Below are 22,595 nucleotides of genomic sequence, written 5' to 3'. Positions count from 1 at the left end.
GCGGGCGCTTGTGAGGAAAAACCTAAGTATAATGTAGTATGTTGGGGGGGGCGGTGGGGGGTGCCCTTTCAGTGCTTGCCCCGGGCGCCGTTTTCCCTAGTTACGCCTCTGATAGTGCATTACAAGAGCACTATGTGCTTTTAATGTGAAGGTAATTGGTCAATCCATTGATTTTTAATGAATTTTTGAAAATGTTTTAAAAGCTTTTAAAAAGTGCTAAGTGCAGAAATTAAAACCTTCACTCTGAATATTGATCATGCCTGTTTAGAGAAAATTGTATTTCCGTCATATAAAAGGAACATCCCCCCACGCCCACTTTGCACCCCACGTACTAACTCCAAAGTTAACTCCATGACTGGGAGACTTTCCTCTATCAGACACACAGTGATTCACCCCAGCCCAAAGTGTTTGCTCAAATTCAGCACATACATGCTGTCATCATATACTACTACCATGTTAAACTTGAAACATTTTCTACTCAGCCATTCTAGAGTTAGAACATAGGGTGCCAAAAGGAGAGTAGGGAATGTTTATTTTATATGAAGACAAAGGGGGGGGATCACCCAAAATCATATGGTCATATTTTGTAGCTTGTGAAAATATATTTCCAATGACACCTTATGCAACAAAATTGGCCGTATAATTACTGAGATGTTCAGGTTTAATATGCATGAGATGATGGTCATCCTGATAATGTCATCACAGCCAAGCGCCAGGCATGCAAGAGTGACACCGTGGTCATTCTTCATCTAGAGAGGAGCGCAAATCAAACACAACCACCCATAAACATTTCTCAAAAATGCAACAAAACAGGTTTTTTGTACACTCTGTGCTCCTAAACTATTAGTCTCTTTCTTCTTGAATATGAAAAAGGGGCTCCACTTTCCTCTGGTATAGCAGGAAATGAAGTGGTTCAATGACACCAAGAGAACAGGCCTAAGGCAGCAGTACGTATGTACATGAACCGAGGGTCATATACAGGTTTGGCATCAATGGGGGGAGGAGCAATAAGCAGGAACTTTAAAAGGGAGTACCGCAGGTCCTTAACTGCTCTCTGCCTCCCCATGCAGCTTCCTGCTGTGGTAGCGCTTGTGCACACGCTGCTGACACACAAGCATTTAGCCCAGGTCAATGGCACACTTAACTTCAGCTAACAGGCGGGCCTCTTTGACGGGTTTGCCACCGAAGTGCCACCAGCAGCTACACAGCTGCCTGTGGTTCTCACACACAGCCAAGCCTGCTCTTGGCTGCATGTGTGAGAACAAACTCTTTGTTTTATACAAGCTGGTACAGTAGCATTTGATTGAATGACATTTTAATTATATTGTCGTGGTGTAGTGGTTAGAGTGCTGGACTAGGAGCAGGGAGACCCAAGTTCAAATTCCCACTCAGCCATGATACTTGCTGGGTGACTCTGGGCCAGTCACTTCTCTCTCAGCCTAACCTATTTCACAGGGTTGTTGTGAGGAGAAACTTAAGAATGTAGTACACCGCTCTGGGCTCCTTGGAGGAAGAGTGGGATATAAAATGTAATACATAAATAAATAAAAGTCATAATAGGCACTACTGATCAGTTATATATACACACAAATACACACAATCAGGGATAGTTCCTCTCTTCCTGCTAAATATATAGCTAGGTCTTGAATCTGCATTTCCCAGTTCTGACATTAAGAGCCAGTGTGCATGCCCAAGGACTGCAATTTGATGCCCACAGTTATACATGAATAGTACTGAGTCCAGATACTTCTGAGCAAAAGCAGAGCAGCTATATAAAATACATCAGATCATGATGCATTTTACTATAGATAAGTTTGGAATGCAGCCCATCACATGCAAAGTATTCCCTTTGGGAGGGATGTATAAACTATATATATTACTAAGGTAAGCACCAAGAAACATTTGAACAATTGCTGGGGATTTGTTAGTCATAAAGCAGGAAGTTAAACTAGATCATTCATTGGTTTCCTCTTAATCTGTGCTTCTAATGGATGGATGGATAATGATAATGTGAAGATATAAGCTGGTGTTAGTGCACAAGGAAGAGTAAATCACCTGTCATATTCAGTGGCTTCAGGCCTTTGGTTTAGAGTCACAGACTTATCAAGCAAAGGTGTACTTGGAGATATGACTTCAACATCTAGCTCATCATCTGAACTGGGTTCCAGCAAAGGCTGCTTCTCTTCACTCTTCTCTCCCTTTTCACCTTTCTTGGAAACCGCGGTCACAACCTCTTCAGCTTTGCCGTAGTTCCCTTAAAGATAATTATGGCCAGTCTTTGTCATCATGGTCACTTTATATTTTTAGTTGTGTGAGAATTATTTTGTTTGATCATCTTGAGTCAGTCTCACAAACATTTCTGGAGCATTAACCTTCATGCTCCAATATAATCTATGATCTGGCTGCATGATTAATTCCTGTTTTTCCCTAGACCACCATCTTGGTTGTACTTACAGTATATATAGTCAACACCTGCATATTTTTTTTTAAAGGCTTCCACTTCCTCCATTGCTTGAAATGTAACAGCAATGGCTAATAGAGACAACTGGGTAAACTAGGGTCAGCTCCAGATTTCAGGGGGCTGTCAGCAAACTGCCCTCCATAGGCCACCTCTTACCTGGTGAGATCCCAAGAATGCTGCTCTGCCGCCGCCACCACACATGAGGTTATGTGCACAGAGGTGGTCACAGGAATCAGCAGTGAGTCTTTGCCAGTTGCCTAATGTTGTCAAGTCCTGACAAAGTGCTGATTGGAGGAACCTAAAGCGAATGTTTTCCTAGTCAACTTGCAAGCATTACTCCTTAATGCAAATTCACAAGTAAGTTGCACAACTGAGTGACCTGAACAATCTCACTGTACCACATGCCAAACAAAGCTGCAGAAGGGCTTGAATGCTTATTCTGGACTCTGTCCAACAGCCGTGGTGCAGTTGTAGCTTGAGGAACAAGATGGACAAAAGGGAGACAGCAACAAGAGCATATGAGGTAGTCACAAACAGGGGGTGTTTTAATGTTGGACTATGATCAGGGAGATTTAAATCCCTACACAGCCATGGATCTTACTGGATAACCTTGAGTTTGTTGTGAGAATAAATGCAAGTGGAGAGAACGGTGTGACCTTAGCTCATAGTGCAGTGGTTCCCAACCCTGGGTCCTCAGATGTTGTTGGACTACAACTCCCATCACCCACAATACAGAAAACCATTGTGGGTTCCCAGCTTTGGGTCCTCAACAGCATCTGGAAACTCAAGCTTAGGAACCCCTGCCTTAGAGGACAGGTGGGATTTAAAGAAGAAATGCAAAAATAATGGATATTGGGAAATGAAGGAATAGGATGTGTGATAGAGAGCAGGAAAAAGGCATGTACGCAGCTTGGGAGTAGTCTTGGATCCAGGCCTCACCCTGGTATCTCAGGTGGAAGCTATGGCCAGGAGCACTTTCCATCAACTTTGGCTGATTCAACAGCTGCATCCATTCCTTGAAAAGAATTATCTCAAAACAGTGATGCATCAGCTGGTAACCTCCAGTCTTGTCTATTGCAATGCGCTCTACGTGGGGCTGCCTTTGTACACAATTTGGAAACTTCAGTTAGTTCAAAATGTGGCAGCTAGACTGGTCCCTGGGGTAACCTGTAGAGACCATATTATGCCTGTTTTAAAACAGTTGCACTGGCTGCTGATATGTTTCCAGGCGAAATACAAAGTGCTGGTTATGATCTTGAAAGCCCTGAACGGCTTGGGTCTAGGCTACCTTAGAGAGTACCTTCTTCTGTATGATCCTCACCACACGTTGAGGTCATCTGGAGAGGTCTGTCTCTAGTTACCACTGGTACGTCTGGTGGCAACTCAGAACCAGGCCTTCTCTGTAGCTTTTCCTGGCCTATGGAATTGGAATGTACTCCCAGCAGATATCCGCAGTTTAGGCTTGATGTTGGTCTTTAAGAGAGCCCTAAAAACTTACTTGTTTGGCCTGGCCTTCCAAAGTTTTAAAATTGTTTTTAAGTATTTTTATTGGTTTTAAATGGTTTTGAATTGTTTTAAAATTGCTTGTTTTTATATTGTTTTAAGCAATGTGTTTTAAATGGTGTATGTTTTTATGTCTTTTAAAACTTGTTGTGCACCACCCAGAGCCTTTGGATGGGGCAGTCTATAAATGTAATAAATAAATAAATAAAGTTGGGAGAAGGACAGGAGGGGCAAAGTATCCATGTGTAAGAAACTAACCACAGGTGTACACTAAAGACCCATATTAGTCCTGAATGGGACTGATGTTTGAAATCCTGCTGCACTCATGGTTACAGCACCAAAAATGAGTAAAAGGTCCCACCACAATGCTGTCACTCTCTCCCTCCAGTTGACCAGTTCACAGCAGGTGCTGTTTGTGTGAAGAGTGAAGCATTGGAACCTTGATGGTGCCTCCATGGTCAGCAGCCTGGACTAACCAAGGCTGCCGTTCATGGAAGCACCAGCCATAAGAGTTCCAGTGCTTTCCTCTTAACACAAACAATGCCTGAACTGTGAACTGGTCAGTTGGAGGGGGAGAGTGACAGGGCAGAACTTCCTACCTGCTTTTGGTGCTGTGAACATGAGCACAGCAGGATTGGGGCTTCTGTGTTCTAACTGTCCAAGATTAGGGCCATCAGAAAAAAGAAGACCCTGCTCCTTGCATTCTAAATAACAGGGCACATTATAACTGAAGTTTTACAGTTGTGTGCCTAACCATATTTGTCTGAGCTCAGAATTTTCTAAAAGTTAAACAGCAACAAAAACCCTCAAAAGAACAGAAGATTGAGTCATATTTACCTATAGAAATCTCAAATTTCACAGGCTTGGTCCCTATTGATGGGTCCATCATAGTCACCTCAAAGAAGGAAGCAAAGAGGAGGAATTCTTCTTTAACTCCCAGGGCATTCTGAACAAGATGGAAAGAGAGGCTCAGTAAGGTCTAGTTTTGATACAACATTGGTTAAACAGTTTTTCCCCCCTCCAGTAATAATTCAAAATATTTGAGTTATTATTTATTTAATATTTATTTATTTGTTTATTTGTTGTATTGTTTTATGCCTGTTTTTATATGTTTTTATACTCTTAGTATGTTGTTTTTATTGTGTTTTTATTGTATGTTTTTAACTTTTGTAAACCGCCTTGGGGCTATATTTTAACGAAAGGCGGTATAAAAATGCATAAATAAATAAATAGTAAAATACTGATTCTTGCACGTAGCCAAGTAGTACTAAATGTGTTGTCTGCTGAGCTTCACTTAGATGACAGATTCACATATTACCAACACATAGGTGTTGGAAATGTAACAGGGTTCTGTACCGCTCCCTGGCAGGCTTTAAACTGAAGCCTCTAGCAGGGTTTCTAATTGTCTAAGGCAGGGCTGCACAAGTCAAATACCCTGGCGGGCCAGAACCAACCATGACTTGATAGGCAGGGGCCGAGGTAAATTTTCAGCACATTAATGATTACATTAAAATTGATTATTAAAAATATTAATGAAAGCAAGTATTAGTTACCCAGAGCATGAGGAGGGAAGAGGTGGCTCCTAGCAATCTTTCCTCTTCCTTGGCACTTTCAATGCCTTCAAAAGTCAGTTTAAAAGGGGGTTGACCCCCACCAGGTCCATGGGGCAAGGCGACATTTTGCACCTTACCTCAAGCATCACAATACTTGGGGCCAGCCCTGGGGCCAGCCAAAAAGTCCCCACGGGCTGGATCTGGTCCCTGGGTCTTATGTTGTGCAGGCCTGGTCTACGGGAATGGTGGGAGAGGGTCATCTGGAGGATGGGTTGTACTTAAGGTGATAGTGCACAATTAATTCACTGTGCCTCAATACCACACACTATTGCCCTGACGCCAACAAAGAAAGGATATAAAGGACCTCAGCTTTATTATAGGAATTCAGTAAAATTGCAGCATGTCAAAATTCTCCACTCCCCCAACAGCACAGTCACTCGTTTCAGGCATCTTGCCCTGCCCCCCAATCCTGCATCTGAAATCTATCCCAGTACAGACAGCACAATTGTTCTGTTGCTTTTCAACAAGAGACATTAAATAGGTACATAAGTAGGAACCATATACTGAGTCAGATCATTGAACCATCTAGCTCAGCATTATGTACAATATAGCAGCTCTCCAGGATTTTAAACAGGAGTCTTTCTCAGTCTATCTGGACATGCCAGAGATTGAAACTGGAACCTTCCTTCTGCATACAAAGCAGAAGATGCTCCAATTTAATTCTATTTCATTGTATGCTGAAGGATGAGATGCCACATTCTGAGTTCAGGAGCATGTTAAAGCAGAATCAGTCTCAGTCTACAAACAGATGGCTTACATACAGAGCAAGGATGCACTGGTGGAGCGAGAGAGCAGCCTAACAACTTCCCATCTAACCACACCAGTGCAGCAGGGAAGCAGTAATTTCTGCACAACCTCCCCTTCCCCAGAAAGCCCTCTGTGCCATCGGAAAATATGACCCTGAAGCTGGTAGATCCCTCAAGGACATATTTTTGGTTGGCACAAAGGGCTACCTGAGGAGGGGGAGGTTGTAAAAAAAAAAAATTACTGCTTCCCTGCTGCACTGGTGCAGTTAGTTAGGAAGTTCTGTTAGGCTGCTCTCTTGGCATATCACTGTTCTGTAAGTGAGCTAGATGTACTCAAATATTTACACTGCAGCAGGGTATCCATTGGATTTCCTACAGTTCACACAGGAGCAAACTACATATTACATATAAATGTACATAAAGCCCCAACAGTTGCTGTTTTTGATGAAAAACAGACTTGGAAGGCTGTAGTAAGTAGTAAGAGGAAGTGCTTAAGCTTTTCCCCGCTGGCTGTTTTTCCACTCATAATTTACCCTACTTGTACACATGCATCTAGAATTTATTATTATTATTATTATTATTATTATTATTATTATTAGCTACATTTTTATGCTGCCTTTCTGCCTTGACAAAGGCACGCAAAGAGGTTTACAATATTAAAATAAGCAAATTACAGAAGATTAATAAAACGTCTCAGGCTGATGGTCTTTTCAGGAGCTGAGGTCAAGAGCTCCCTAGCCTGGGTGTGTCCTTTCCTGCCTTCCTCTCAGAACCCTTGGAGAAGAAGTGAAAGCAGTCTTGGGGTGCAGAAATAGCCTTTTGAGCAGAAAAACAGCTACAAGAAAAATAATTAAGCACTCTCTTCCCTTCTGCAGCTCTTCTGTTCACAACTGCAGTCTGAACCTACTTTTCATTGTTTTAAAAAAAATCAGAGCTATGCATTTGTGTCTAATACTCCATTTTCTTCTTAATATGAAGGTTATTCAAGTTCTGAATGATCACAGAAAAAGAAAGTTTCATCCGATTGTTCATGTCCCCTCTGTGCATGGGCAGGAAGCGACAAATGTTTAGAATGGAAACAGAACAAATATACATGGCTTCCCAGGCCTAGCAACTAAGCCTAGTAACTTGAGCCATTTTTGGAAGGGCGGTATAGAAATTAAATAAATAAATAATACTGCTTCAGCAGGGTATATTTGTTTTACTTTGATAAGACTTCCTGATTATTCTAAGTCAAGTCAGTCCACTTTCATCTTTCCTATAGCGTCACCATTCCTGCAGTCAGGCTACTAAGGGAAGGAACTACCACATGGGTGTAGTATTTTATTTGTTTCATTTGTTTTTAAGAGCTCTTTGTCCCCCTCTTGTATTATCCCGACCATCATCTCCTCCTCCTTAGTGTTCTCCATTACAAACACTGTAAATACTGAAAAGTGCTGCACAGGCTCTGTTAAAGCACAAATGTACCTAATTCTTTCTCTCCTCTCAGAATCTAAAGATTCTGTTGCCTGGCCTCTCCAGTGTCCGATAGAGAGGGGTAGAGGACTGATAATGTTATATGTTGTCCCTACAGCACAGATATAATGCCAGACTTTGTGGTAGATATGCATTATTGAAGTTGACAGGCTCCATCTTATATATACATTTTCTTTCAAGCTACCAAAAACACAACATAAGCTATGATGACATATTTTATTTGGCCAGGTATAGTTATTTTAAGCTGCATGCTTTGCAAGCTAAAATATTCAGAATCATGTTTTTAAAAGGTATGTGTCTGGTTCAAAACAATTAAACAAGTGTACTTAAATGTCTTGAACAAAGACATTTGCTTAAGTGGCTTGAACTAAGCACATAATTTTACCACACCTCAATAAGCCTGACTATTGAAGAGATGCTTCCAGTTTCAAGATTTTAGAAACAATATTCAGTGCCTACACTGCAACATTGTTTTAGCAATTGGACAGCAAATTGCTTCTTTTCAACTCTGTTCTGAAATTTATATATTTGTACATAAGGAACAAACATGTTTGCACAGGAGAGAAGTATGAAACAAAGTCAGAGCTTTGCTTTCTCAGTTCCCACAGCAGTTCCCACTGCCAACGGGGTAAGCCAATATTCCGTATACCAAAAAAACGTGCCTCTTTGTAGTGGGATGCCCTGTGGCAAAAATAACAAGCAGAACTCTGGTTGCATGTGCAACTCCTGTCACTGAATCCCAGCACTGATGTTTTGGGATTGGAGAGAGAGAGATGATGATGATGATTCAATTGAAGCATTAAACAAAGATCAAAGGTGTCAAGTACTCTGGGTGATGATACAGAATCATAGAGCTCTAGAATTGGAAGGGACCTTGCAGATCTTCTAGTCCACCACCCCCTGCTTAGTGCAGGAAACTGCTACAGCAAGCCTGAAACATATTTTGATGCTAATACAAAAGCCTTCATATCATTAACTCCTCATAAAAGAACGTGCTCTAACCCCCTGGCTGATCTCCTTTCAATCACTGTGATGAGACACTCACCTCTGGGAGAGGATGGAGCTCCTCTACCTCCACAATCACTTCATTTGGCTGCTCAGCTTCCTCAGCAACGCCAACCTCAGCTTGGCTTTGCTGTTGCTCCTTTACAGAGGCTCTAGATTTCTCCTTGGCCTTTTTACTTTTCTTCTTCAGCTTGAGTTTGCTTAAGGCACCTTTGAGAGCCTCCACAGGCTTTTTTTCTGCTGCTTGGATAGTGCTAAAAAGCTCCACAGTAATGGCCATGAGAAGGCGCCCACGGTAGAATATGCCTTCGCCCAGGCCTTCATTGAGATCTTTATGTACATCACGCAAAGCTGAGTTCTTGGGCGAGCCATATAAATTCACCCAAGTTGGACCAAACGTGGGGTTAAAGCCTGTGGAAACAGACACAATTCCAAATTTACTGGCACTCAGTTCAGAATTTAAAGGCATTCAGGAGAGTCTTGCACTATAATGCCAGAACTCCGTGGTGGCTCTCACTGACATACAGATATTGGTAAACTGCACAAACAGAACAGATATTTAAACCACATAGAAACTATCCCAGAAACATGAATGGCTTTGGACATACAGATGAAACTCGGCAAATTAGAATATCGTGCAAAAGTCCATTAATTTCAGTAATGCAAATTAAAAAGTGAAACTGATATATGAGACAGATGCATTACATGCAAAGCGAGATAAGTCAAGCCTTAATTTGTTATAATTGTGATGATCATGGCGTACAGCTCATGAAAACCCCAAATCCACAATCTCAGAAAATTAGAATATTACATGGAACCAAGAAGACAAGGATTGAAGAATAGAACAATATCGGACCTCTGAAAAATATAAGCATGCATATGTATTCAGTACTTGGTTTGGGCCCCTTTTGCAGCAATCACTGCCTCAATGCGGCGTGGCATGGATGCTATCAGCCTGTGGCACTGATGAGGTGTTATGGAAGACCAGGATGCTTCATTAGCGGCCTTCAGCAATTCTGCATTGTTTGGTCTCATGGCTCTCATCCTTCTCTTGGCAATGCCCCATAGATTCTCTATGGGGTCAGGTCAGGCGAGTTTGCTGGCCAATCAAGCACAGTACACTGTATACTTTTCAGAGGTCCAATATTGTTCTATTCTTCAATCCTTGTCTTCTTGGTTCCATGTAATATTCTAATTTTCTGAGATTGTGGATTTGGGGTTTTCATGAGCTGTACGCCATGATCATCACAATTATAACAAATTAAGGCTTGACTTATCTCGCTTTGCATGTAATGTGTCTGTCTCATATATCAGTTTCACCTTTTAATTTGCTTTACTGAAATTAATGAACTTTTGCACGATATTCTAATTTTCCGAGTTTCACCTGTACCCCTCAGAGCACAGGTATACATTTACAGAAAGAATCCTCCTAGCTGGGCCTCATCAGACACAAAAGTGGATATATATATGTAAAGGTAAAGTTGTGCTGTCGAGTCAGTGTTGACTCCTGATGAGCACAGAGCCCTGTGGTTTTCTTTGGTAGAATACAGGAGGGGTTTACCATTGCCTCCTCCCGTGCAGTATGAGATGATGCCTTTCAGCATCGTCCTATATCGCTGCTGCCCGATATAGGTGTTTACAAGCAAGGATTCAAACCAGCAACCTCTTGCTCGCTAGGCAATTTGCTTCCCCACTATACCATTAGGTGGCCATGGATATATATGTACACCCATCCAAATGAGGCACATCCAGCTGTAATAGAGAAATGAATAGGCAATGGGCAAAAACAATTTGATCACACTTAATGCTCCGATTACCGTTTCTTCCAGGGTCAGAAATCTGCTTCAGGTCAATAAAGTGTGTGGCAAGGGCAACATCTCCAATGTTTGCATCATCCAACATTTGGACTTTTATTTTTCTGACAAGAGGAGGAAACATCTCAATGAAGCTGATTTGCTCATTCCATATTGGTTCTGTGGTGCTACTTTCAACCGATGTTTCTCCCTAAGCCAGAGAAAGAAATGAATATCATGCGAGGAAAATATCCCATACAAGTTTAAAAACAAACACTAGATGTGTGTGAGGTCACAAGACAAGAAATCATGCAGAAGCTCTCTATCCACATATTTGTCAAATTTTATAGCTAGCCCAGTTCAGTTGACACTGTATCCAGGTACAACATCGATGAGGGTATCCTAACAAGCCCACCCCCATGCTACCTACGAGGACAGTGTTTGTCTGAAGAGGAAAATGCTGTCCTCGAGCGGGGATTCTCCTGCCATCCCTGGACACTCAGTATTTCTGAGGAGTATCTCTCTCCAAGTACAGCATGTGCTTTCGCAAACGCAGTCAGCAGTGCTAAGGCAGCATGGGGACAGGGCTACTGTGTGTGTGTGTGTGTGTGTGCGTGCGTAGTGTGTGGGGCTTGCTGGAGTGCTTTCATGAGTATTGCACTTGGGTACAGCATCCACACTTTCAGCATAACTGAAAAGGGCTTATGTTTATTTTAACAACTGTCTGAGACCATAATAGTCTCCTTAAGAGGAATGAGGCAATCTCTGCATGATAACTTTCATTCTAACAAAGACAGTTCTACTAATCTGCTGTCACTATTACACCAGATTGGGTCTTCTTAGTTTAGAACAAAGATGACCAGAGGAGGACAACATGATAGAAGTTTATAATATTATGGACAGTGGAACATAGAAAGTGTGCCCTTTTGTGGGAAGAGTACACAGAAGTAAGTAAGTTTTTTTTAATCCTGTTTCATAGTGCTAGAACTTGGTATCTCCCAATTGTTTGTTTGTTTGTTTTTGTTTGTTTGTTTAAACTTCTATACCACCCAAACTTTCATCTCTGGGCAGTTAACATAAAAACAATTAGAACACATATAAAAGTTAAAACAATGCAACAATTTAAAAACAGCCATAAAATTAAAAACAGACAGGTTTTAAAAGCTGAGCAAGCTTGGGTGAAAAGATGGGTTTTCAGGTGTTTTTTAAAAATTGCCAGAGATGGGGAGGATCGTATCTCAGCAGGGAGTGCATTCCACAATCTTGGGGCAGCAGCCAAAAAGGCCCATCTCTGTGTAGCCACCAAATGAGTTGGTGGTAGCTGGAGGAGGGACCTCCTCTGATGATCTCAATGGGCGGTGTGGCTCATAGTGAAGAAGACGCTCTCTTAAATACCCAGGGCCTAAGCCGTTTAGGGCTTTATAAGTTATAACTAGCACTTTGTATTTTGCCCGGAAACCTATTGGCAGCCAGTGAAGTTCCATCAGCAGAGGAATAATGTGGGCTCTCTGAGATGACCCGGATACCAGCCTGGCTGCTGCTTTCTGAACCAACTGGAGTTTCCAGGCTATGTACAAAGGCAGCCCCACATAGAGCGCATTACAGAAGTCAAGTCTGGAGGTTACCAACAAATGTACCACTGTATGGAGGTCATTGATCTTGAGAAACTGGCGCAGCTGGCATATCAGCCAAAGCTGATAGAAAGCACCCCTGGCCACCGCCTCAACCTGAGAAATCAAGGAGAGGTGTGCATCCAGAAGTACTCCCAGACTGCGAACCTGTTCTTTTTGGGGAAGTGTGACCCCATCTAGAACAGGTAGATCAAGATCGTCTCTGGAGTTCTGACCCCGCACAATTAGGTTGATTTGATCAGGACAAACAAAATAAAGTACATTTTCACGTGAAGCATAGTTGATATATAGAATTCACAGAATATGACAATGGCTACTAGCTTAGGACCAAACTATACATTATGCTAACTGCAAAGTTTACAAAAACATACATACATACAGTTTGGACCTTGAATATTTGGTTTCCCCATTCCCTGCAAAATCAGCTACAGAGACCCAGAATCTTGACTAGAACTCTGCTAGGTAATGGGAAGCTTTATTCCCCACCTCTTCATTGAAATCCTGATCCACCAATTGGAGCAGCTATAAGGGGGACCAATTCATAATGGGACCACAATGGGGGCAAAGCCCCGCAGCACAGTACCAGAATGTATTGGCACCCTCTCAATGATGACCATTTAATTGTACAGTCAGTTCAGTGTTTACATAACACACCAGAAACATAGGAAGCAAAGGAAGAGGGGACAGATTTTAACTTTTGGCAGACGCATGATGTGTGTCATGCCATGAACTGTATTCAAATTGTATTCATAGTATTTGTATTCAATATGTATTCATAGTACCTTATGGTACTGAATGATAGAGGCAAGTGTAAGAGCCAGGGCACGATGAAGTCACAAGCATACATGGGGTCCTTCCAAAAGCTGAAATATTCTAACATCAATTACCATAGAGAAAAACACAGGGAAAACACTAAGAAGAAACAGGTCATGTTATAGTCTTAGCGCCATCTGCTGGCAATATGCAGAAATCAGTGAAGCCACCGGGAAATAACTCCCCAGCCTAGAAGACCTAAAAGTCTGAATCGGGTCCAACCCAACCTTTACTGACCCTGCAAATGTTGGTTCAGGGTCCTTTGAACCCCTCTGAAATTCGGAGTCAGGATTAGGGTCAGGAGTGAGAACAAGTTGGAGCTGGGACAAGGAGGAGGTAATTCAATAATCATGGAAACTCACTATTTGAACTCAGAAGAAAAATAACACCACCAGAGAGTCGCAGAGAAACTGATGTAATGACAGAGAATCCATGGAGAAGTGATGTAACATCAGAGAATCACACGAAAACCCAAAAATCGGCTTGTGGCTGCTGATAGTGAGTTTAAAATGGGCCAAAAGCTTTATTTAAAAACCTTTTAAAAATTAAATATGTACAGGACAGGCAGGCAGGTGGGCAGATAAAGTAGAAGATGGGTTTTTCCCAAGTCGTGATTACAAGGAGGAGAAGCGGAGGGACCTCAGTGCCATTTGGAGCTCTGGAGGGCTCTGATTTCTTTCTGAAGAGGTGGAAATGTATTTAAGTTTGGGTTCGGACTCCTCCTGAAAATCAGGAGAGTCACTTTGTTCCAGAATGCATGGAGTTTACTCAAAACCACAATACTAGAAGCCCAGTTAGATTGTATACCAAAAGGAGAAAAGGTACCACTAAGTCCAGCAGGATGCCAGCATGGCTAACAGGTAATGTCAAGGAAGCCATAAAAGGGAAGAAAACTTCCTTCTGAAATTGGAAGGCTTGTCCAAATGAAGAGAACAGAAAGGAACACAAACTCTGGCAAAGGAAATGCATGGTGACAATAAGGGAGGCGAAAAGAGAGTTTGAGTAACATTTAGCTAAAAGCATCAAGGGGAATAACAAAAACTTCTTTAAATAGATCAGATGCAGCAAACCTGCCAGGGGGGCAGTTGAACCATTAGACAATGAGGGAGTGAAAGGGATTATTGAGGATATGGAGGTTGCAGAGAAGCTAAATGAGTTCTTTGCGTCTGTCTTCATGGCAGAAGATACTGAGAATATATCTGTTCCTGAAACAGGCCTTTCAGGGATGGAGGCTAAAGAACTGAGTCAGATAGAAATGACAAGAGATGATGTTCTAAACTGTCTGGAAAAACTGAAAACTAGCAAATTGCCAGGGCCGGATGGCATCCATCCAAGAGTCCTCAAAGAACTCAAATTCTTTACCTTTCTGAATCGCCCAAAATTCAGAGATGTGAGTTTTGGGCAGTATAGACGTGTGTTAAATGAATGAATGAATGAATGAATGTGAGATTGCTGACATCCTTGCTAAAATATATAACTTATCCCTGCAATCAGGCTCTGTACCAGAGGACTGGAAATTAGCAAATGCAACACCGATTTTCAAAAAGGGATCCAGGAGCGATCCAGGAAATTACAGGCCGGTAAGCTTAACGTCCGTTCCAGGCAAATTGATGGACTCTTTCGGGTAGTGAAATCCAAAACAGATTGTGAGGAGCTCCAAAAGGATCTCTCCAAACTGGGTGAGTGGGCGACAAAATGGCAAATGCAGTTCAGTGTTGGCAAGTGTAAAGTGATGCACATTGGGACGAAAACCCCAACTTCAAGTATACATTGATGAAATCAGTGCCCTTATACAAAACTATTGTGCGGCCACACCTGGAGTACTGCATACAATTCTGGTCAACACATCTAAAAAAGGACATTGTAGAACTGGAAAAGGTGCAGAAGAGGGCAACCAAGATGCTCAGGGGGCCTAGAGTACCTTTCTTATGAGGCAAGGCTACAACACCCGGGGCTATTTAGTTTAGGGGGGGGAAACGACTGCGGGGAGACATGATAGAGGACTATAAAATCATACATGGTGTGGAGAAAGTGGACAGAGAGAAATTCTCCCTCTCACATAACACTAGAACCATAGGTCATCCCATGATATTGGTTGCCAGGAAATTTAGGACCAGCAAATGGAAGTACTTTTTCATACAATGCCTCATCAACTTGTGGAATTCTCTGCCACAAGATGTGGTGACAACCAGCAACCTGGATGGCTTTAAGAGGGGTTTGGATAACTTCATGGAGGAGAGGTCTATCAACGGCTACTAGTCGGAGGACTATAAGCCACCTCCAGCCTCAAAGGCAGGATGCCTCTGAGTACCAGTTGCAGGAGAGTAACAGCAGGTGAGAGGGCATGCCCTCAACTCCTGCCTGTAGGCTTCCAGCAGCATCTGGTGGGCCACTGTGTGAAACAGGATGCTGGACTAGATGGGCCTTGGGCCTGATCCAACAGGGCTGTTCTTATGCTCTTAACCCCTCCTATTCCAGTAAAATCGGATCATTTCCAATTTACTGATTTAACTTTGCACAGGACTAATAAGTCTGAAAAAAAGGCAGCTTTTTCACTGTTTCACAGATTGCTGCAGATTGCCAGCAGAAGGCACTAAGAATATAACAGTACCATGGAGAAAAACACAAGGAATCCACACGAAGAAGAGTGGATTTTTCTCCATGGTATTTGTGCTGATGTTGGAATACATCAGTATCTGGAAGAACACCATGGATTGCTCAGTTGGAAATACACTGAGAGCTACACGATCCTCTTTGGAACCGCAATGTAAATATGCCCCAATGGGCTTGTGCTGTTTTCCTAAGTAGTACTTTTGCAAGTCTGATGCACTAAAAAAGTAGTAGTTCAAGTTTCACAGGCTCAAATGCTGTGACCCAGGGGGCAAGGAAACAAACATCTCATTTCTAAGGAAATACAGAGAATCCAAGAGCATGCCTTACCTGCTGTCCAGAAAATACAACTTGCACATATGGATCAATGAAGACTTTCTTCTCACCCACAATTTTTGAAAAACCGCCCATGATTCCTGCACTCATGCTTGGCAAACCTTCTGCCTTGTAAATTTTGACACAGATTTTGGCCCAAGGCCTCTCAGCTGGAACTCTTTTAGGAAGCAGTAAGTTCCTAAAAGGAAGATATATACTGTAAGCCTTGGATAGTGATTATGACTCAAAAAAATAAAAATAAAAAGTCAAGCCAAACTGATGGAAGAGAAGACCACATTAAAACTGTGTCAGTTCTTTAATCTTGAATTAACACTAGACAGTCAGGCATAATTAGCAAGAAGATTGTGGTTAGCAAATTACTCTGTTCTTGATCTTCTCCCTCTCCACATACTTTTGATCTCCTAATTTTTGTCATGTTGCCAACATCAGGGGCGTAACGAGGCTGGAGTGGGCCCAGAGACAAAATTTTAAAATGGGCCCCTCGCTGATACACACACACTCACTTCACATTTGACTTGCCTTTGGGGGCCCCCTCGAGGCGTGGGGGCCCCCAGGCAGCCGCCTCCCCTTGCCTAATAGTAGTTACGCCCCTGGCCAACATGTTTACTGCAGTTGAAGTATGGCCTCTGGGTGAAGACTGTCTGTTCCTTCTGGATGGGAACATTCCTAGGCAGGGCCGGTGCCAGACTATTTTGTGCCCTAGGCAAACACATTGACATGCTACACTCTGCACCCCTCTGAGTTCTGCACCCTAGGCGGCTGCCTAGTTGGCCTAATGGTTGCACCGGCCCTGTTCCTAGGTCAATTTGAGCAACAAGGGGCCCAAAAGCACACATTTCCCAACAGTTAAACTGAAGGAAGGAGAAAGGAAGGAGGACATTAACTATGACAATGCCCGGTTCTACTGGCCATTCTCTGAGAAAATGAATGTTTTATCTATGCAACCCCAAATCCTGGGAATCATATCCTACAACAACACAGCAAAATTGTTTTGATAAAAACAAACAAACCCAAGTACCATTTATTGTTGGCTGGTTGCAGAATAGTGAGGGGCCCAGTTTTCATGGTGCTCAACACTTCCACAAACTTTTGAGACAGGTCTGGATATTCGCCATGGAGAGGAGTATTGATGCTGCTCAAAGAGGTTCAAATCAAGGCAGTAGCAGGAGGTGGTGGTTGTACTAGATGCCACCTTGACCTTAATATCTACTACTCAAATAGTCCTAGCTATCTTCACAGAGATGACTGAGAAAAGACACCAGGCACATTGTGGAAACAATAAGTAAGAAAGAAAGCCACCAAGAGGCAAATGACCAGAGGGAGAGTCTTGTGGAGGCAGCGTGGCGGGTGGGGGTGGGGGGAATCCTCAGTACAAATATAATGTTGTCAAGTCTCCTGACCATAGTTATGAGATCAGGAGGACCCTGCATGCTTCTCTTTGCTCACTCCTCCTCCTCGTCCCTCTCATCTCACATAGGCATGCCTTCCTCCCTTTCAGCTTAGTGTTACATCTGCATTGGTGTTTTCACTAACCAGTTAGTCCAAACCACATTTTGCAAATCCACTTCTTATCATGGCCGTAAACAGTAATTTTGTGCTAACTGTGGGCAAAAACACCACTGAAGATGTGATATTAATCATAATTAGCTCGCAAACTTGCAAGGGCAGGGCAATGTTCCCATGAGAGGTGAAAGACGGAGGCTTGGAGACTGAGCAGCAATTATGTCTGCAATGAGCCAGTGATTAAAAGACAAAAAGTGGGAGTGCTCCTGGATCTCAGACTCTCCCTGGTCTCTCAGGTTGAGGCTGTGGCCAGGAGTGCTTTTTATCAGCTTCAGCTGATACGCCAGATACGTCCATTCTTGGAGATTAGTATACTCATTTGTCTAGGCAACTCAGGACCGGGCCTTTTCTGTGGCTGTCCCAGGGCTTTGGAACGCGCTCCCTGCTTAAATAAGAGCAGCTCCTTCTCGGTTTGCTTTTAGGAGGACCCTGAAGACGCACCTGTTTCCCCAAGCCTTCAACTGCGATTGTATTTTAAAATTTTAAGGTGTTTTAAATGTGTTTTTATCTATAATTGTTATCTTTTGATGAATTTTAAATGTGTTATATTGTATGTTTTAATTCTGTAAACCGCCTAGAGAAATAATAAGCGTAGGGTTATTGGTTGATACAAGATGCTTCAAAGAAAAATGAGGAAGTCCAATAACACTCTCTATCAATACCATAAGGAAACACAACACGTACTTCCCTACCACAGACTTACTTTTCAATGTCTTCATTCTGGCTGCCAGAGGAAGTGGGAAGGGAACCCATTACATCCCCCCGGGCAATGACAGAAATGTTGCACTTCACAAATCCTTTAATTCCTGCCCTGGTGTCCTTTGGGTCATTAATAACAGCCCACTTCTGATAGAATCTGTGATCTAAGGACATAAAGAGAGATCAGCCAGTTCACAATCTCAGTGGATTTAAGGGCCAAACTACATGAGACACTGAAAGTGTGATTAGGCCTGATGGGCTTAGTTTTTCTTTAGTTACTAGCAGCTGGATTTCTAGGAGAGGGGCACAGATCAGAATCACAGCAGGGGTTGGGAGCTTTAACCGTATCTTCTATTAGAACAGTTCTAATCCATGGGGGACCCAATCTGGCTGCTATTTACCCCAGAAAAGAGCTCCCTTCGGCACCAATCCAACCAGGCTGCTATTATCTGGAGAAAAACTAGGCTCCCACAAAGCTCTCACTCACATTATAGCAGGGACCTATAGAAAATCAAAGCCATACACACACACACACACACACACACACACACAGAGAACACATTACTGTCGAAAAAATAGTCAGAGGAAAGCCAACAGAGTGACATCATCCAAACAAAACAAGAGCACAAACTGAGCAAGCATTAATCAGTGTAGCAACCTAAAAACTAAAAAAAAAAAAAAAGTTCTGCAGGTTGACACTACAACAAATGATGACCATACAGTCCATATGAACTGTTATTGCAGTCTTCCAGGGATGTGGCAGAAATACTATTGCTTTAGACATTTTAGCCTGAAGGAGATAAAGCCTTAGAAAACAGAGGTCAGAGTCCTCTGAAAAGACTGGTTAGATAGGACTAAATTTCTCCCAAAACCCATTTCTATTTTTTTCCTGTTCATTACTTGACTTTGAATTATATTGATGATAAAAAGCAGTTTAAAAAAGAATAAGGGGCTTCGTATCAGAACCCTGTGCAAGTGCAGCTGAAGTCACTGGCCCAATCAAACAGTGGAAACTGATGAGAAACGGGACCAACTTGTAGCTCTTGGCAAAAGCAGCCCTCAGACGCCTTGGTGTACTGTACCTGGCTGGCTGTATACAGTCTCTAGATCAATCTTGAACATCCCTATGAGTGTACCCAGGAATGAGATCTTCTTTGAATGAAAGACCTGTGCAATAACATAAACCACCTTCTTAATATTTGCATGACATGGCAAAAGGCGTGCAAAATCTGATTATTAAAGTCATAGCCCACCATTGGCTGTTACCACTGATGAATAGCTCAAAAAGGTATAGGAGATACAAAATGATAGTTAGAATATTATATAAAGTTGAGACAAGTTTAATAGAGGAGGGATAGATTTTGTTGCTATTGATCTCAGTGTATTTTGTTGATGAATTTACAAATAAAGACACATGTTCATTCTTTCCGCACCAGAATGAGCAACAGTGGCTAATACTTACAGAAATCTCTATGAGTCTATGGAATAACACGTCTCTTGGTTCATGGAATTCAAATGTAAAATACTGGAAGAGAAAAGGAAGAATTCTAAGCAATGGGCTGGTTCAGATGACATTTCTGTGGCCTATGCACTTGAAAGGGTGATGGACCAAGAACATGGCCCATCTGATGTGTTTTGCAGACATGCTGCTGTCTTCCTGGCATGTTCCTTAATCGCATGGGGTTGTTTTGTCCAAATCACCATTCTACAAATGACCCAAATATTCGTTTAAACTACTATTTGAGCAATGTGTAGATAGGTGGTTTAGAAGAACCAGCCCCTTCATACAATAAAGGAGTATTCTGGAAGAATATCAGAACATCTGTTAAATACTTCAGGACTGGCATGTTCTTGACACATCCCCCTTTTAATTGTGTGGGCTGGAAAGGAATAATCCAAACCAGCTCAATGAGTTCCATCTTCCAAATAACATCATTGTTCAAGCAGCATAAGATGCTTTCCCTGCAGAGTGAATTTTAGGGTTTCTTCGCGTTGCAAAATGTCTGCACTTCTAAAGTACTTTTATGTAGGAGTTAAAGCGCAACCTGCATACTAATCATCAAATCAGATACAGAGATTATTTATTCCATATACTTCTGGCATACATATGGAGGCAAGCTGGAGCAAACGGAAAATTCTCAGTACATAGACATACCTGCATGTTGAATGATCATAGCTGATAATTTGCACATGATTTGCAAGTTAATTCAACACATTTTGTAACCTATGAAATGCCTTAGCAAGTGTTACCAGCAGGTTTACCGGTAAAAAAGAACAAACCTAAACAAACAAACAAACAAACAAGTAAATAAATATAAAATAAAATAAAATAAATATAAAATAAAATAAAATATAAAATAAAATAAAATAAAATATAAAATAAAATAAATATAAAATAAAATAAAATACCTAACAGTGGTCATGTGCACAGAGCAAGAAACTGCGTAGTGAAGTCATGTAGTCTAGTTCTTATATTACGCACCTCGTTGTAAAATGGGCAGTTGGTTGATTTCTGTGTTACAGTATGTCTCTTCTCATCTCCAATTTTCACAACCACAAAGGGGTCAATGTTCACCCCCACCAATTTCTGGGCTTCAATTATGTTGATGCCAATCTGTGAAGACAACATATTTCCTAGGATCAAATTGGGGATGTTTTCAGGGTGGAAGAGGGGATGAAATAAGGTACATAAATAAGCAACTAAACTGCTAGCTTCAGTAGTTTTCGGGTCATATATCCAGCATACCTTATACAAATTATTGGTATGTCAGGGGACACAGAAAACATATTGTAATCTAAGGTATCCTAGACTAGATTTGAAATGCCCCTTTCATTTTCTCAGTCATATCCTCTCATATCCAATATGCACCTCCCATTTCCTTCACCACATTCTCAGGTGTTGAAAATGGGGCGGGGGGAGGATTTCAGCAATTTATTGAGAAGGCTGAAGAACCTGAGAAACCCCTACCTGCACACAACAAAATTTTTCCAGAATCCCCCTCAAAATGACAGTATGTCTTGACTAGTGCTGTCACCATCTGCAGAGGCTTGGTGAAGAAAGAACGAAACAACAACGAAAGAACAAAACAACAAAACAACAACGAAAGAACGAAAGAACGAAACAACAAAACAACAAAACAACAACGAAAGAACGAACAAAAGAACAGGAGAACGGGAGAACGAAAGAACGAAAGAACCTGCTACCAACAAAACTGGTAATCCACCCTCCTCAAAACTTTCAGTTTCATGGAGAAGGGGAGAAATTCTTGTCAAGTTTCTACCAAACATTACAATAATTTATCCCTTCCCCCATGAAATCTTCTGGTTTTATCCCAGAACCCCTTCAAATTTTGACAAAATTGCTTCTAAAATAATGTTTGGGTCCGCTCTAAACCAGAACCCCAATAAGAGCTTGACATCTGGAGTTGGTTTCAGAGAACACCACTACCTGGAACTACTACAGCACTACATTACCTGGAAGTTTTGTGGTCTAGGAGTAGAATATATGTCCCATTTGGAGAAAACTCTAGAGCGGCTGTAAATGGAACAAAGCAGAAGTTAAACACCTGAGCAAGGCTACTTGCATGTGTGGATTGGTAACTGGTTGAAGGACAGGAAACAGAGCAGGAATAAATGGACAGTTTTCACAATGGAGGTAGGTAGGAAGTGGGGTCCCCCAGGGATTGGTACTGAGACCAGTGCTCTTTAACTTGTTCATAAACGATCTAGAAGTTGGGTTGACCAGCAAAGTGGCCAAATTTGCAGATGACACTAAACTGTTTAGGGTAGTGAAATCCACAACGGATTGTGAGGAACTCCAAAAAGATCTCTCCAAACTGGGGGACTGGGCGTCAAAATGGCGAATGCGGTTCAATGTAAGCAAGTGTAAAGTGATGCACATTGGGGCAAAAAACACCAACTTCACATATACGCTGATGGGATCTGAGCTGTAAGTGACTGACCAGGAGAGGGATCTTGCGGGGGTGGGGACAGCTCATTGAAAGTGTCGACTCAATGTGCGGCAGCTGTGAAAAAAAGCTAATTCCATGCTAGGAATAATTAGGAGGGGGATTGAAAATAAAAATGCTAATATTATGATGCCCTTATACAAATCTATGGGGTGGCCACATCTGGAGTACTGTGTACAGCTTTGGTCACTGTATCTTAAGAAGGATATTGTAGAACTGGAAAAGGTGCAGAAGAGTGCAACCAAAATGATCAGGGCACCTTTCTCATGAGGCCAGGCTACAGCATCTGGGGCTATTTGCTTTGGAAAAGAGATGACTAAGGGGAGACATGATCGAAGTGTATAAGATTATGCATGGAGTGGAGAGGGTAGACCGAGA

The 22,595-nt window shown here is 42.0% G+C and overlaps 1 protein-coding gene across 1 annotated transcript in view; it reads right to left on the bottom strand.

Moving 5' to 3' along the window:
- Positions 1-22,595, bottom strand: part of LOC128322437 (fer-1-like protein 4) — a 97,937-nt gene that overhangs the window by 60,016 nt on the left and 15,326 nt on the right. The window contains exons 8-17 of the mRNA XM_053243648.1: positions 21,724-21,784; positions 20,732-20,863; positions 19,712-19,774; positions 19,332-19,416; positions 18,254-18,413; positions 15,982-16,165; positions 10,622-10,808; positions 8,845-9,215; positions 4,802-4,910; positions 2,056-2,254 (exon numbers count right to left, since the gene is read on the bottom strand). Coding sequence (XP_053099623.1) covers positions 2,056-2,254; positions 4,802-4,910; positions 8,845-9,215; positions 10,622-10,808; positions 15,982-16,165; positions 18,254-18,413; positions 19,332-19,416; positions 19,712-19,774; positions 20,732-20,863; positions 21,724-21,784 — 1,551 coding nt within the window. The remainder of the gene's footprint in view (positions 1-2,055; positions 2,255-4,801; positions 4,911-8,844; positions 9,216-10,621; positions 10,809-15,981; positions 16,166-18,253; positions 18,414-19,331; positions 19,417-19,711; positions 19,775-20,731; positions 20,864-21,723; positions 21,785-22,595) is intronic.

The sequence above is a fragment of the Hemicordylus capensis genome, chromosome 4, assembly GCF_027244095.1.
Source record: "Hemicordylus capensis ecotype Gifberg chromosome 4, rHemCap1.1.pri, whole genome shotgun sequence".
NCBI lineage: Eukaryota > Metazoa > Chordata > Lepidosauria > Squamata > Cordylidae > Hemicordylus > Hemicordylus capensis.
This window is presented reverse-complemented; position numbering and strand designations above follow the sequence as displayed.